Source organism: Oratosquilla oratoria, chromosome 12 (genome assembly GCF_046742065.1).
Source record: "Oratosquilla oratoria isolate Oo_2021 chromosome 12, ASM4674206v1, whole genome shotgun sequence".
In the NCBI taxonomy this organism is placed as follows: domain Eukaryota; kingdom Metazoa; phylum Arthropoda; class Malacostraca; order Stomatopoda; family Squillidae; genus Oratosquilla; species Oratosquilla oratoria.
The window spans coordinates 39,664,199-39,678,992 of NC_134788.1; the positions used below are offsets into that span (position 1 = coordinate 39,664,199).

A 14,794-nucleotide genomic window follows, 5' to 3' on the forward strand; every position below is an offset into this window, starting at 1 on the left:
TTATAATTTCAGAAGTGACTCCAGAAGAGGATGACATCAGGAATGGCCATTGACTGTGAAAAAGAACCAGAGAAATGTGAGACGAGTAAGATCGTGTCCATTCTGTGAATATGTTCATGGTCATTTTTGTGTGCTGTTGATAGCTGTCTTTTGGTTGTATCGTTTTGGAGACGACTATAACTTCTGCAGGCTGGCTAAATATGGAGAAAAGTGGAAAGGTGAAACTGGACAGGGTGGCGAATACATTTGAATGTTCCTTCTGTGATTTTACATTTTGTAAGGCAAGCGATCTAAAGAATCACGTGGTTAAACACACGGGTGAAAAGCCCTACAAATGTACTATTTGCGATAAAGCCTTTGCTCACGTAGGAACCCGCAATGTTCACATCAGGAAACACTCGGGTGAGAAACGGCACAGGTGTTCGATTTGTCCTGCGGCATTCTTTTCCGCTGGGAGTCTGACCCACCACTACCGGACACACACAGGCGAGAAACCCTACAAATGCACGGTTTGTGACTCGGCCTTTTCTCATCCCACCACTCTGAAGAACCATCTTGCTGTACACTCGGGTGACAAACCTCACAAATGCTCGCTGTGTAATTCAGGGTTTGCTCGAGCCGGTGATCTGAAAAAACACCTTCAAACACACACAGGCGAAAAACCTCACAGGTGTTCCCTCTGCAATGCCGCATTTACATCCGCCGGAAATTTGAATTATCACTATCGGACACACACAGGCGAGAAACCTTGCATCTGTTCCATTTGCAATGCAGCGTTCACCCATCCCTCTTCGCTCAAGAATCATCTCATGACACACACGGGCGAACGGCCTCACAAATGTCCAATGTGTGATCTAGCATTTTTCAAAACGGGTGGGCTCAAGAGACACATCAAAACACATACAGGCGAAAAACCTTTTAAATGTTCCGAATGTGATTCAGCATTTTCTGAGGCAAGTTACCTGAAGATGCACGTGCGAATGCATTCTGGTGAAAAGCCTTACAAATGCACCGAGTGTGACTCGGCATTTTCACGAGCAAATGGTCTAAAGAGACACATTCGGGTGCACACGGGCGAAAAGCCGTACAAATGTCCAGAGTGTGATCGGGCATTCATAGAATCGACTGGTCTTAAACTACACTTACGGACGCATTCAGGTGAAAAACCGTACCAGTGTTCAATGTGTGATTCAGCGTTTGCTCATGGAAGTACTCTGAAAAAGCATGTTCTCTCACACCGAGTTGAAGTTCACAAGTGTTCAATGTGTCCATCAACATTTTCTCGGGCAGGCTATCTGAAGCAGCACCTTCAGGTTCATTCAGGTGAAAATTTTATAGATGTTTCAGCTATTAAATCAGAACCTGAGCCAGATGTGGAAACTGAAACGTCACCTTCAGAAACAGACATATGAAAATTGTAAAAGCAGACATGGCAGTTGCACATCCACATCTAAGGAATTTAAAGAAGAACATGGAACTTCATTTGGGAACCTTTTGGTTGTATAATGTAATATGCAAAGTATTTTGATTGATTTATTTTGATTCTCTCAGGAGGATGCTTATTTGATTTTTACAAAGAGCAAAAATTGGGGAATTTCTTGTGCTCAGGTTAGCTATGTAACCATTCCCTTTTGGGGAACCTGCACATAGCAGTCCTTTGAAAGAAACACCTGACAAAATCACCTCCCCATCACTCACCTTCACATTCTATCAGCAATCTTGCTCCTGGAGGTGCATGGCACATGTCTCAGGACTGCTTTGATCATCTTTCTCCACTTTATTTTACCTTGGGAGAAATGACAACTAGCAACTGCTCCCCTCACCTTCCTACAGCCAACTGGTGACATCATAGATCTTTTCACTCTTGTATAACATAAACAATCGTGCAGTGTTTCTTCCTAGATAGCCCAATGACTGTTGCTGACTAATGTGTGGCTATGGGTTTCCACATGATGTGATTCAAGGCAACACTTATTCATACACATCACCTTTGGCTAAGAATGCAGTACCCAAAAGAAGTTCCATGTTTGAATGCCTCACCTGGCAGATTATTCAGTTGAATTTTTGCTAGAAATGATAGATTGAAGATCTCTGTCAGGGTTAAGGAGAAGAACTTGGATGCAGAGATGTGATGAGCTCTAGCACAAAAAGTATTACTCAATGAAGACATTAGAAATTATTAGTTAGATGATTAGGGCCATACAATGAGTCATATGTATATGCAGTATCACCTTTGTATATGATTATAAAATCACAATTGCTTTAAAACATATGGTTCAAATGAAACCCATGGAAGATATTACAGATGCCTCTCTGCTGGTTTGTTGGAGAAATTTTGACTGCATTTGGAGTACTCAACAGCACGAGTTTGTAAGTGAAAATTGTAAATCACTTGGATAGCATTGGCATGGTGAGTGGTGAACGGAAATGCCAAATCCAAGTGATTTTCTTTTCATTAATGTTAGCACTGTTGAGGGTCTACTACACTCCTTGCCTAAAGTGCATGAACACTGTCCAGACTGATAGCCAAATGCTAGAATGTGGGAATGGACATGCTGCATCTAGCTTCCCCTAGTCTCTCTCATTTTTTGGGTGTTTTTTAGAAGGACACCATATTCATGATCAATTGTTTGCATACATATTTATTCTACAATTTGTGGCACTGTTATTTCTAAATGTAATGCATGTGCTACTATCATAATGCCCTGTGCTAATCCTCTTGGGCAGAGAGCTCCTCAGTGGCTGACTCGAATAGTCTGGTCACTGCTAGAAAAAAAAAAAAAAGTTAAACTGTACAGCCAGATAGAGTGAATTATCAGGCATGAAATAAAGGTAAATCAAGTCTACTTGATAAAGCGTTATGTCTGCACCATTAGGGGGTGTTGATAGGTTCAGATAGTTGTGAAATATGTATTGGGGATGCATGTATTGTGCTATTAAATGAGTAATGGAAGTTAGTTATTATTTCTGAGTTCACTCCCATCACAAATTTGTGGTCCTTCGTTGCTCTCTAAAGTCAAATGATAAGTACTATCAAAGCAGACTTATGAAATAAGGTGGATTACTGAAGAATTTTAATTTGTGATGAAAAAGAATTCAAACAAGTAAAAGGAGGCCCCTCATTAAAAGAAAAAGATTGCCAAGAACAAAAGAGATTTTAGAGTGAAGAAAATTCACACCACTGCAGATATTGAACCTAATGGTGCAAGCTTTCTTGCCTTGAGTTTCATGGATTGGAAACTCAGCCTCACAGTAGCTGGCAGAAGTGTCTAGGCCCTCCCTTTGAAGAAAGGCACCTCTCTCCAGGCGGGAGGAAGGTATTATGTAGCCATTACCTCGCATATTGCAATGTCACCCATGGAAAACTACATTGCAACGCACATACGAACACACACGCCCCTAAGCTCTTCCATCACGTGATCAAACCGTGAAATAATCTGATTCCAAACAACTCCTTTTCCAACATACACGTTATACTCCGTAGGTAGATTAATATGTATAATAATTAAATCACAAGAAACAATTACACATCCTTATAATGGAAATATGATACCATATATGAATAACCAACTTCCATGTCACTAGATTTAATTAAGAATAATTGTAAGGTTGCCAACTCCCACCGAAAAATGTTTGTCAATAGTTCTACTAGTGCAAAGCAGAGGCGATCGAGGGGGCCGGCAGTCAGTAGGTGGAACCAGATGAATTCGACACTAATGTAGACGAGAAAACAGTCTCGAAGTGTTTCAATAACCCGCCTTCACGACATCACCCACGGATGGAGGGTCACCACGCCTGCTGCCGACTGCAATTGGACAACACTTAGGCCAAAGGTACTGGCGCCACGGCCGGAAATGAGAGAGAGAAAGAGAGAGAAAAAACAACTCAAATTTGGCAGGTCGCCACGCACACACACTTGGGTCCAGGCTCCTTGGGTCTACCTCATAGTGCTCAGTGCACGACACTCTCCCTATGGGGTAAGTTTGGGTCAAATGAGTGACCTGGCGATTTTCGGCAAATTCCCGATTGGGCCACTCACGGGTGGAGGGTCACCAGACCTGCTGCTGATTGGAATTGGACACCCGTGAGTGAGATGGTGGCCCAATCGGGAATTTGCCGAAAATCGTCAGGTCACCAATTTGGCCCAAGCAGGGACGAAAAGCTTACAACATTAATACATATGATTACAAGATGGATAATATATACAGATTTATAAATAAATATATTTATTCACACATTAACCTCATATCACATTTCATTTACAAACTTTCTTTCAAAGAGTAGCAAGTAAAGGCTGACATGCAATCACAATGTAAACAATTAGTTCATCAGGATCACGACTCCTTGTCACCAAAGACAATGGACAACTGACCCGTTAACACAAAGGGTAGAATTGGTCCCAATTGTTGAGATTCGTGGTCACGACAATACAATTTGTGTCTCCGTCTTATAGAGTGGACATAAATTCACTAGAATCAGTATGGAGGAGAATGACCAAAATTATACATGGACTCAGAAATTTGCCTTACGACGAGAGGCTTAGGCACCTTAACTTACACTGTCTGGAAAGACGTAGAGTACAATGGTGACACAAACAAGGTCATCATATTAAGACAACGGAAAGACTCGCAGTAATGGACTTAAATTTGACAATTTTAGATTTAAGAAGGAAAAAGGCAAGAATTGGTTTACAAATAGGGTGGTCGACGAATGGAATAAACTTAGTAACCATGTGATGAGCGCTGAGACTATCGGCTGTTTTAAGAAAGAGTTAAACAACTTTATGTATGGGGATGACAGGTAGTAATGGACATGGCACTGCCTAGTGTAGGCCATACGGTCTCTTCCAGTCTCCTTCATTCTTATGTTCACGATCACAGCACCTCTGGCAAGAACCATTCATTTGTTGGCATCGTTACGCACCACCCGGAAACTGATGACTTCCAGGGTCGGCTGCGTGCTACGATCTGAAGCCTTGCTGTGGTTCCTTACCTCGATCTTCGCCGGTGCTTCCTGGATCATCATCTTGATCGAGGCAATGGGATCCCCGTTCACTTCAACTTCGTACTGCAAAAAAGAAAAGTTAGGTGGTTTTAGTGTGCACATTAGCAATGCAGCAGATTAAATTCGTGGTTTCAAAGACTCGTAGTTTAATGCCCAGTCATAAAAAAGTAAGGATTCATTAACCCACCTTTATATGGGCTCATCTTGGGCACTATAATCTAAACTATGACAGGAGTCCATGCATCATTTATATGTATATGTATATATATATATATATATATATATATATGTATGTATGTATATATGCTGGTAACCACTTAAGAAAGAGAAACACAGTAATCCCAAGCGCTTTCGTGTAATTCAAATCCTCAGGGGAGAATACAGACAAAAAGTACAACACAAAGACAATATAAACGGAAAAGTTGTGACCTCTCCTAATTTTTCCGTATGGAGCCATGTTACCTCTCCTAGGTTTACACTTTTCCCTTTATATTGTCTTTGTATTGTACTTTTTGTCTGTAGTCTCCCCTGAGAATGTGAATTACACGAAAGCGCTTGGGGATTAGTGTGTTTCTCTTAAGTGGTTACCAGCATATTGTTGATCACGTGTTCAAGTTATCTATTTATAATATATATGTATGTATATATATATGTATGTATATATATATATATGTATATATATATATATATATATATATATATAATGTATATATATTAAATCCTTCAGATATGAGTTCTTCAGTTTGTTCTCATAACCTCGCGCGGCACCACAAAGCACTTGGTAAGAGGCACTTACCTCTTTCTCGTATTCCTTCACGGTGAGAGTCTGGCGAACTCCTTCCCTTAGTCTGCATTTCTTCTTTTTGGTGACGGGTCCCTTGTATTTCTTCGCTTGTGCCCACATCAAGACGCGGTCGTTGCCGAAGAGGCAGCGGGTGGTGAAGATCGGCGAGCCGTCCGAAGTCGCGAAGGTGAGCTCAAACCACGGCCAACTTCCGCTGGATTCCAAGAATGTAAACCAAAAGTTAGAATGACCACCAAGTCAAGTGAAAGAGATCCAGAAATCTAGATGATGCCACCATTTTGACAAGGGGCGGAATGCAATAAGGTGAAGACTATTGTACTGTGTATATCTGTATGAGTATACATGTACATACACAACGACAACAACGTTTGCTAGCAGAGGGGGATTATATTTCAATCTGAAAACGTTAGGGCATTCGCAAAGTGGCGCTTCAGGCAGGTCCTCATGCCAATGGAGCCCTATGCCCTCATCAAAGTCTGTGCTCAAGTTGAAGGCATCTTAATGGAACGATTAGCCTACGAAACACAGGCTCTCACTACTTCGATATAGGGCAAGACAAGTCCTTCATCGACCCAATGAAAGACAGGCTACCCCCACTTCAAAGTTCAATACACGACCCTATTTGTCAAGTACAAAACGGAAACCAAATTCTGATAACCTACCTGTTACTGGGGACCCGTAATTCCAAGTGGGTCGTGTAGAACTCGACCGCTGACTCAGGAAGATTCACACAGACAGAGCCCTGGAACGGTAGCTGGAGTGGCAAGCAGACCTCGGGTTCTGCGATGACACAGGATTCCCGCTTGACTCCCTCCTCTGTCTTGAAGGGGACGTCTCTCCCCGTAGATCCTGTGACAGCTCTGTCCTTGGTCTCTTCTGTCTTGAATTTAGGTACAACCTGCCCTAAAGGTCCTGCAACGGCTGCAGCCTCGACCGGTTTTACTTTTGCCTCTTGCCGAAAATCCCCCATTGAAGAAGTGAGCCCCTGTAAGGACTCCACGACAGCCTCGATCTGTTGTTGGGTCGACGGTTGACTACTTTGACGCCAGTGGGAGGCCTCCTGAAGCAGTCCCACCATATTTCCGGGGGAAGAGGCGTTTTCCAGGTCCCGCTTCTGGGTAGCTACACTGTTGATGTGGTTGTTGGCAACAGAGAGCGTCTGTCTTAATAGGGGCAACACAGACTCGGCTGCTTCCAAGGTCCTCCGTGTGTGTTTCTCGATCTCACTAAGCCTCTCGAGGAAAGGCTGACTCTCTTGGCTGTGCCGCGACAGGCAAAGCCTCCTAGCGTCCGCGTGGTGCACTGTTTGGTGCCCAAGACGCTGGTGGTATTCGTGACAGAGGTCACAGAGGTCCTGGTAGCACCCAGTGCACCACCAAAGCTTCGGTCCTGCATGCGTGAGGCAACTTTCCCATGGGACTCCTCCGTCATCTTCGCTGCTGCCTTCTATTACAGGAGCCGATGGGGCGAATTCGTTCGTCTCCCCCTCAAGGGAAAGACCAGATAACTGGGATTGAAGGTCGGCGGGAATCTCGGGGGAACTGACGGCAAAAATGACAGGGATCTCGTCGATGTCCTCGAAGTATTCTTCGCGCCCGCATACTAGGCACTCGATGACGCAGTTGATGTCGTAGAGAATCCTGAGGCATGGCGTGCATAGTGTGTGGCCGCAGGATAAAAGGCGTAGACAACTGCTCAGGTCATAAGGCTGCTGGCACATAGGGCACCTCATCCTGTAAAGTAAGACCATGACGTTAGTTACTTGGGGGACAATTCAACGAGGGAAAGATGGGTCCTCTCCTCTCTTCTCCCTGTTGACGAGGGGCAATGGAAAGCGAAGATGAAGGTGAAGAGGAATAGAACACTTCATCCTGTAAAGTAAGACCATGACGTTAGTTACTTGGGGACAATTCAAGGAGGGAAAGATGGGTCCTCTCCTCTCTTCTCCCTGTTGACGAGGGGCAATGGAAAGCGAAGATGAAGGTGATGAGGAACTAGAGTCAAGAGGGTCTTCGTCAGTTTAGTAATTGTTGTGGTCTGTGGCCTACCGGAGCTTCTGTCCTCCTGGACAATCTTGCAACGTCGTCGTACATGATCTTATATTTCATGTCTTGGCATGGCCGGATTTACAAAGGAGGAGCATGCCGACATACCTAGGTCGGATGTGAAAAAATTATAATAATGATAAGTAAATAATGATAATAATAACAATAATAATAATAATAAAAATAATAATAATGATAATAATAACAATAATAATAATAATAATAATAATATGAATAATAATAAATAAGATAGATGAATAAATAGGTAAGGTTAAGTAAAAAACAAACTGGTAAATAGTAAATAATGATAAATGGACAGAGGCTGGGGGCCCACTGAAACTAATTTGTCACGTAAGAATGGGAAAAAATCACAAAATTATATCAAATCAGGCAGACATTGTATGAAAGTGCAATAGGCATTTGTCAGTAAAAAGTAACCATATTCTATTAAATTCAATTTAATGATTTTTTTACACTTATGGGCAAAAACTATGATTAAATCTTAAAGGATAGAGCTTAGAGTGTAATAAGTTAGGATGTTATTAGTTCTTGTGCTTAAAGTGCCATATTTCTATAAATTCAGGGAACCCTTTGATGGGTTAGGTAAATCCGGCCGCGCATTTAGTCAGACTAAGTGTACATCGATTGATGATATTGCATATGCCCGTGTATCTTTGTGTGCGTGTTTACTTATTTACAGTGCACAGGAAAGAAGCTATACTCACGAGATTATCTGTTACTCTCCAGTTATACCTAGTTATATAGAGATCGTCCTAATTCGACACCCTTACTTTGATGGATACTAAAGCTTGTCTTACCTTCATTACCAATACATTTCTCCTTAGAGGATGTAATGGAACTGCCTAGTGTGGGCCTTATGGTCTCTTGCAGTCTCCTTCTCTCTTATGTTCTTATTATTGCCGTACAGCTTCACTGTACGTATAGTAACATGACCTTCGCGTCACGCACACTATGTATAAATAGAAAGTACCTACTGTACTAGGTTCGTCGCTCTATAAGCGTAATAAATATATACAAACAACTTAGTTATAAACTCGTTTATTGTTTCGGCTTGGGCTATGTCATCCCATGCACTTTCATACAAGTGGTTTTAATCTATTTTCATCCCTTCGTGGTGTTCTTCGGTCCCGAACCATTTTATCTGATTCAGTTTAACGTCAGAATGCATTGATTGTAAACTTTACGTTTCAAAAAAAGTTTACAATCAATGATGGAAACAAAGCTAAGGACTGCACAGAGGAGAATGGAGAGATCAATGATGGGAATAACGCTGACAGACCGGAAGAGAGCAAGTTGGGTAAGAGAGCAGACTAGAGTGAAAGATATTGTGGAGGCGGTGAAAGAGAGGAAGTGGAATTGGGCAGGTAAGTTAGTGCGAACGACTGATGAGCGATGGAGCAAGTGTGTTACTGAGTGGACGCCGCGAGATAGGAAGCGTGGAAGAGGGAGACCAGACAGAAGGTGGAGAGACGAGATCGAGAAGTTTGCAGGAGTGACGTGGCAGAGGTTGGCGCGGTCGTGTGAATCATGGAATGCTATGAAGAAGGAGGCCTTTGTTCAGCAGTGGACTCGGGATGGCTGATTTGAGTTTAACGTCGCGAAACTCCTCCTCCTTTCAGGAGGCTAAGACGGTGCCCCTTACAGGGGACTTTGTAGCGAGTAATTTGATGAACCATAATGCCCTTGGTTCTCCTTCACCGGTGGCAGGGTTCGAACCGACATCCCTTTGACCTCCGTTGCGTTAGGTACCAACGCCCTAACCCACTCGGCTAGCGACGATGCAAATAATCTACTTCCTTTAATGACATGAACACAAGAACTAGGTCAGCTGTTTCAATGGTGACAGGCGATTTTTTTCCTATAAACAATGTTTCGAATAATTTGTTTATATTCTTTGCGTCCATATTCATTTTATATAACTCGATATTCATGTGTAACTTGCCATCGAGTCAAGAGTATGAAAGTGGCAGTTGCCGACAAGTCTATCGAAATAAACAAGACAAATGAGGACGGAGCCTTCATTGTATTAGTACGACGTTTTGCTGGTTACAATCTTTTCAAGTACATAGTCGTTCCCCCAGTTCTTCTTGTTTAATATCAGTCATGTGTACTAGGACTATGTACTTGAAAAAGTCGTAATAACAAGCGGAACGTCGTACTATTAAAGGAGGGCTCCGTCCTCACTTGTGTTTATTTCGATAGGAAAAACTATTTAGTCGAGAGAGGATAATTGTATGCAGATCGGGCTTCCTGGACAAAACTCGTGATGCATCACCGTTGAAAGTGTACCATTCCTATTTGAATTATAGTGAGAGAGAGAGAGAGAGAGAGAACCTCCTTATTACTGTCGACATCCTCCTTTACCAAATCGATTTCTTTTGTGAAAACTGATCGGTAGGTTTTGTTTACTATTTCACCTCGTCTTGATGTCTCTTAATAAATTTCTCCGTCTGATATTAGATAGGTTCTTTCTCACTTTCAGTTTGTTTTCCTTCTTCCTTTCTGTGGATCTTTGTGTAATTATCTCTACCTTTCTGATTTTTTTTTCGCGTTTTTCTCAGTTCGAATCTTGTTTCGTCTTCTCCATGTTAAACATCTGGTTTTCTTTTTGTAATTCACATTTTGTTGAGCCTATTTCTAAATGGATTTTACTTCTCTTCACACGTTTTTTTGTCCACAACTGAGTTGGAGGATTAGGTAATCTGTCTCGGTTCCGTTAGCATGCATGAATTCCTCCCAATTTGCTTGAAATAATAACAAAAACAATGATGATAATAATAATAATAGTAATAATGATAATAATAATAATAATAATAATGATAATAATAACAATGATATTAATAACACACACCAAAGGCTTCTCCCCCATTACAAGGGAGTTGGCCAAAAAATAAAGACATAAAATCCACTCCTACCCATTCCACGCCAACATACTCCACTCCCATCCACCCCCTCACTTCCTCTTATCTTGGCTCCTCCTGGATGACAGGTCATCCCTGCATCTCGCCCACTGCCCTGTATCAGAGACAGTGTCGCAAGACACAGCACATCCACAGCAAGGCCGCTTCATTAAATCGGCGACCCCCCTCTCCGTCTCCTCGTGCAGAGATGGAGAGGACGGGGAGGAATCCCTTCGGGCTGCGTCAAAATAGCATCCATACATACTCCCTCACCCCCATCCCCCGCCCACTCCCTTTCATGCATCACAGCATCACCCATACACAACCATTCTCCATTCACCCCTATCTTATCTTCTCCCGTCCTTCCTCAACTGACAGTCACCTCTTTCCCAATAATGATAATAATAAGACAATAACAACAACAACAATAATAAAAATAATAATAATAAATATAATAGTGATAATGATGATAATAATAATAATAATAATAATTAAATAATAATAATAATGATAATTATAATAATAATATTAATAATAATAACAATACTACTACTACTAATAATAATCTCCCCAAACACGAGATTTTTGTTTACACAAAATTGCGTCTCCGTTTTCTGTGCCATCGTTTCTTCAGTTCCATGTTTCCTGTCCATTGGAATTCAAATATTTCATGATCATTCTTTTCCTAGTATCAAGTCAAGTCTTTCTGTGGCATTTCCTCTAATTCGTGTCACGCATTTCACTAACCAGGTCGTTATGCTTTCCGCTGCTTTAGTTGACCAATTATTATCACAGGAAATCTCACCATCATTTTTACATATTTCTCCAAATTAAACTTTCCAGCTACTGTCACTTTATTACACACTGTTCAATCGTGTGTATGTGTGTGTGCACGAGTGTGCGTGTGTGTATTCACCTTGGTCTTTGGATCACGTGCTCAACTCGTGACCGACAGCTATTTCCCTCCCGGAAGAGAGTTCAGAGCTCGTATGACCGATCTATGGCTAATGCTGTGACCTTACACGCACAAACACCCCCAATTCCCCAAACACGAGAGTTGGAGTAACGACTCGAAGCGCAGCGATACTGAAATCATTTCAGCCCTGGGTAGGATTCGAACCCGGGCCGCCGTAGTGACAGTCCGGGTCTCTACTAACCGCGCCGTGAGTGTGTGTGTATTCACCTCGGATCTGCTGCAGCCTCTGTAGAGACAGCCAGACACCACCCTACGGCAGCGAGCTCAGAGCTCATTATTTGCCGATCTCTGGGTAGGTCTGAGACCACTCACACACCACACACCGGGACAGCAAGGTCACAACTCCTTGACTAACGTCCCGTACCTACTCACTGCTAGGTGAACAGGGGTTACACGTGAAAGGAGACAAACCCAACTTATCTCCGCCCGGCCGGGGAATCGAACCCCGGTTTTCTGGCTTGTGAGGCCAGTGCTTTACCAATCCGCCACCGAGCCGTGTGTGTGTGTGCGTATGTGTGTGTACATTTACCTGATTGTAGTATACATGCAAAGAGCAACGCTTGTTGGTTCTCTATTATACTCTAATTTTCTAAGATGCCTAAACTCAAATTCATGTAGAGTTCCAACTCCTATATCCTTGATTTCCAATTACCATATTTAGATTTGAGCTCGTGTATTGTTGGGGCTTGGGCTATATCACTTCCTAAGTTATTCCAAGTATTTATTTCTATATCGAAAACTTTATTTCTTCACGTTCGTTTGACACCTGGTCCATCGTAATTCGCTTCCATGACCTCTTGCAACCCTCCCATCTTGTTTGTTTGTGTGTGTGATTCACCTTAGCCTTTGGATCACGTGTTGGACTTGTGAACGACAGCCATTTACCTCCCGGAAGAGAGCTCAGAGCTCGTATGACCGATCTATGGCTAATGCTGTGACCTTACACGCACACACAACTCCCCGCCCATGAGAGTTGGAGTAACGGCTCGCAGCGCAGCGGTACTGAAATTATTCCAGCCCTGGGCGGAATTCGAACCCGGACCGACGTAGTGGCGGCCGCGATCGCTACCACTGCACCATCGAGTCGTGTGTGTGTGTGTGTGCGCGCGTATGTATGCGCGCGCGTGTGTGTGTGTGCGTGCGTGCGTGTGTGTACGTATGTGTGCCTGTACGTGTGTGTGTGTGTGTGTTTACCTAGTTTTATTTCACGGGAAGGAGAGCTATGCTCGTGGTGTCCCGTCTCCATATCTCGTTTTACCTAGTCTAACCTGTTCCAAACGTCTATTACCCTGTGGGAAAAGCTGTTCTTTTTCAGGTCTCTTCTATTATTGTATTTTTTTTTTCTTTCCATGTCCTCTTGTATCTCTACTATCCCATTTCATTAGATCCTCTCTATCAATAATTTCTATGCCTTTCATGATTCTATAAATAGTTATCTGTGTCTGTGTGCGTGCGTGAGTGCGTGCGTGAGTGTGTGTGTTTGTGAGATTCACCATGGTCTTGGATCACGTGTTGCAATCGTGATGTGTGTCTGTGCGCGAGTGTTTGTGTGTGTGTGTGTGTGTGTGTGTGTGTGTGTGTGTGTGTGTGTGTGTGTGTGTGTGTGTGTGTGTGTGTGTGTGTATTTTACCTAGTTGTATTTACCTAGTTGTATTTTACGGGAAGAGGAGCTATGCTCGTGGTGTCCCGTCTTCATATCTCATTTTATCTAAACTATTTGTGTGTGTGTGTGTGTGTGTGTGTGTGTGTGTGTGTGTGTGTGTGTGTGTGTGTGTGTGTGTGTAAAAACATATCAAAGTTTAACATGCAACGAACTATCACTCTTATCATTGGTATGCAGAAAATAGCAATAGTAACATACCTGTCAAACTACTGTGGTGTCTTTCCGTAAGATTTGAGTTAGAGATCATAAGTTTGGGTATAAAACGGTAATTAATCCAAAAGAAAACCATATCTATTTGTCATCCATTATTTGTTTCAAAATAAATGCAGAATGACAACACAATGTAAACACATGACAAAGTATGAATACCGCATAATGAAAACAGTACTGTTTAGAAAGATTCTTGTAAACAGTAAAACTTGAAAATTATGTAAATTAAAAAAACGTAAGACTTGATAGGTATCATAATAATAACAACACAACGTTTTAAAAAGTTATGTTATGGTAATCCATTATTTTCCTTACCTTTACGAAATATGTTGTCGTCAAAAACAGTCTCATCAAATGTACCACAAGCACGTCTGCTTCCACCTGAAGATCGAATGAATCTGACGAGGCAGCAGTGGGCAAGACCAGGTATGGGTTTTTCCCGGAATTAATCGACGTCAAAGGAGGAAAACTTGCGATAATAGGACATCCAGACTACAAAAAAAAGGACATATTCAAACCAAGGAACCTAAAATCAAGTTGTTCGTTCGTGTTTTTCATTAAGACAACACGAAGTGGGATTACACATTTACAAGTGAATGTCAGCCTATCTTCCCTCCCTCTCCCGCTTTTGATGGACAACATTTTAAGGGACGAAACTTCGCGATTCCAACTTCACTAAGAATTAACGGTAAACGCCACCCCACCCACTTTGTGTCTAAAAAAGGACAATATGTTTGAAAAAGGACAAACACCTCAGCATTGGACATCTATTTCAGGACAAAATACCCAGAACTAGAGTTTTAGGACAATTCAACCAGAATGATAGATAAACAGGTAAACAGATACATAAATAAATCAAAGAATTAATAATTAGACAAATAAATCAATAAATAGGTAAATGAAAAAGTGAACAGATAAATTGTTGAATAGGTAACTATATAATCTCTCTCAGTTTATTTCATATAAATGACATATGTAAGAACAACAATTTATGGAAAATTTCACTTAGTAGGGAGAGCGGGATTTACGGAGCCCTTTCCAAGAAGTCTTGGGAGTCCCAGTGTGACGAAAGCGTTGCTGACGTCATAACGCAGGAACTGCAGTCAAACAGAATGTAAGAAAATTCTAGATGGCAACGATCTTTGCTAATAATGATGCAATACTCGATTC

General features: G+C 42.0%; 2 protein-coding genes across 3 annotated transcripts in view; one reads left to right on the forward strand and one right to left on the reverse strand.

Moving 5' to 3' along the window:
• The window catches only part of LOC143031475 (uncharacterized), a 65,356-nt gene extending 62,403 nt beyond the window's left edge, over positions 1 to 2,953 (forward strand). For both annotated transcript variants that reach the window (XM_076195379.1, XM_076195378.1), the window contains one exon: positions 13 to 2,953. In XM_076195379.1, coding sequence (XP_076051494.1) covers positions 201 to 1,412 — 1,212 coding nt within the window. In that variant the 5' untranslated portion in view covers positions 13 to 200 and the 3' untranslated portion in view covers positions 1,413 to 2,953. The remainder of the gene's footprint in view (positions 1 to 12) is intronic.
• A 1,256-nt stretch (positions 2,954 to 4,209) lies between these two features.
• On the reverse strand, positions 4,210 to 14,076 carry LOC143031474 (uncharacterized). The gene is made up of 4 exons (XM_076195357.1): positions 13,940 to 14,076; positions 6,472 to 7,542; positions 5,801 to 6,002; positions 4,210 to 5,067 (listed from the first exon to the last, which is right to left on the reverse strand). Exons 2-4 carry the CDS (start codon positions 7,539 to 7,541, stop codon positions 4,900 to 4,902), a joined length of 1,440 nt encoding a protein of 479 aa, XP_076051472.1. The 5' UTR covers position 7,542; positions 13,940 to 14,076; the 3' UTR covers positions 4,210 to 4,899.
• Between the last annotated feature and the right edge of the window lie 718 nt (positions 14,077 to 14,794).

Bases quoted from the DNA above. Each gene is read 5' to 3' on its own strand.
- LOC143031474 (XM_076195357.1), bottom strand. From the start codon at position 7,541: ATGAGGTGCCCTATGTGCCAGCAGCCTTATGACCTGAGCAGTTGTCTA. The intron at 6,003-6,471 runs GTAGGTTATCAG...CTTGGAATCCAG, and splicing joins TTACGGGTCCCCAGTAACAG to CGGAAGTTGGCCGTGGTTTG. The intron at 5,068-5,800 runs GTAAGTGCCTCT...TCTTTTTTGCAG, and splicing joins TGAAGGAATACGAGAAAGAG to TACGAAGTTGAAGTGAACGG.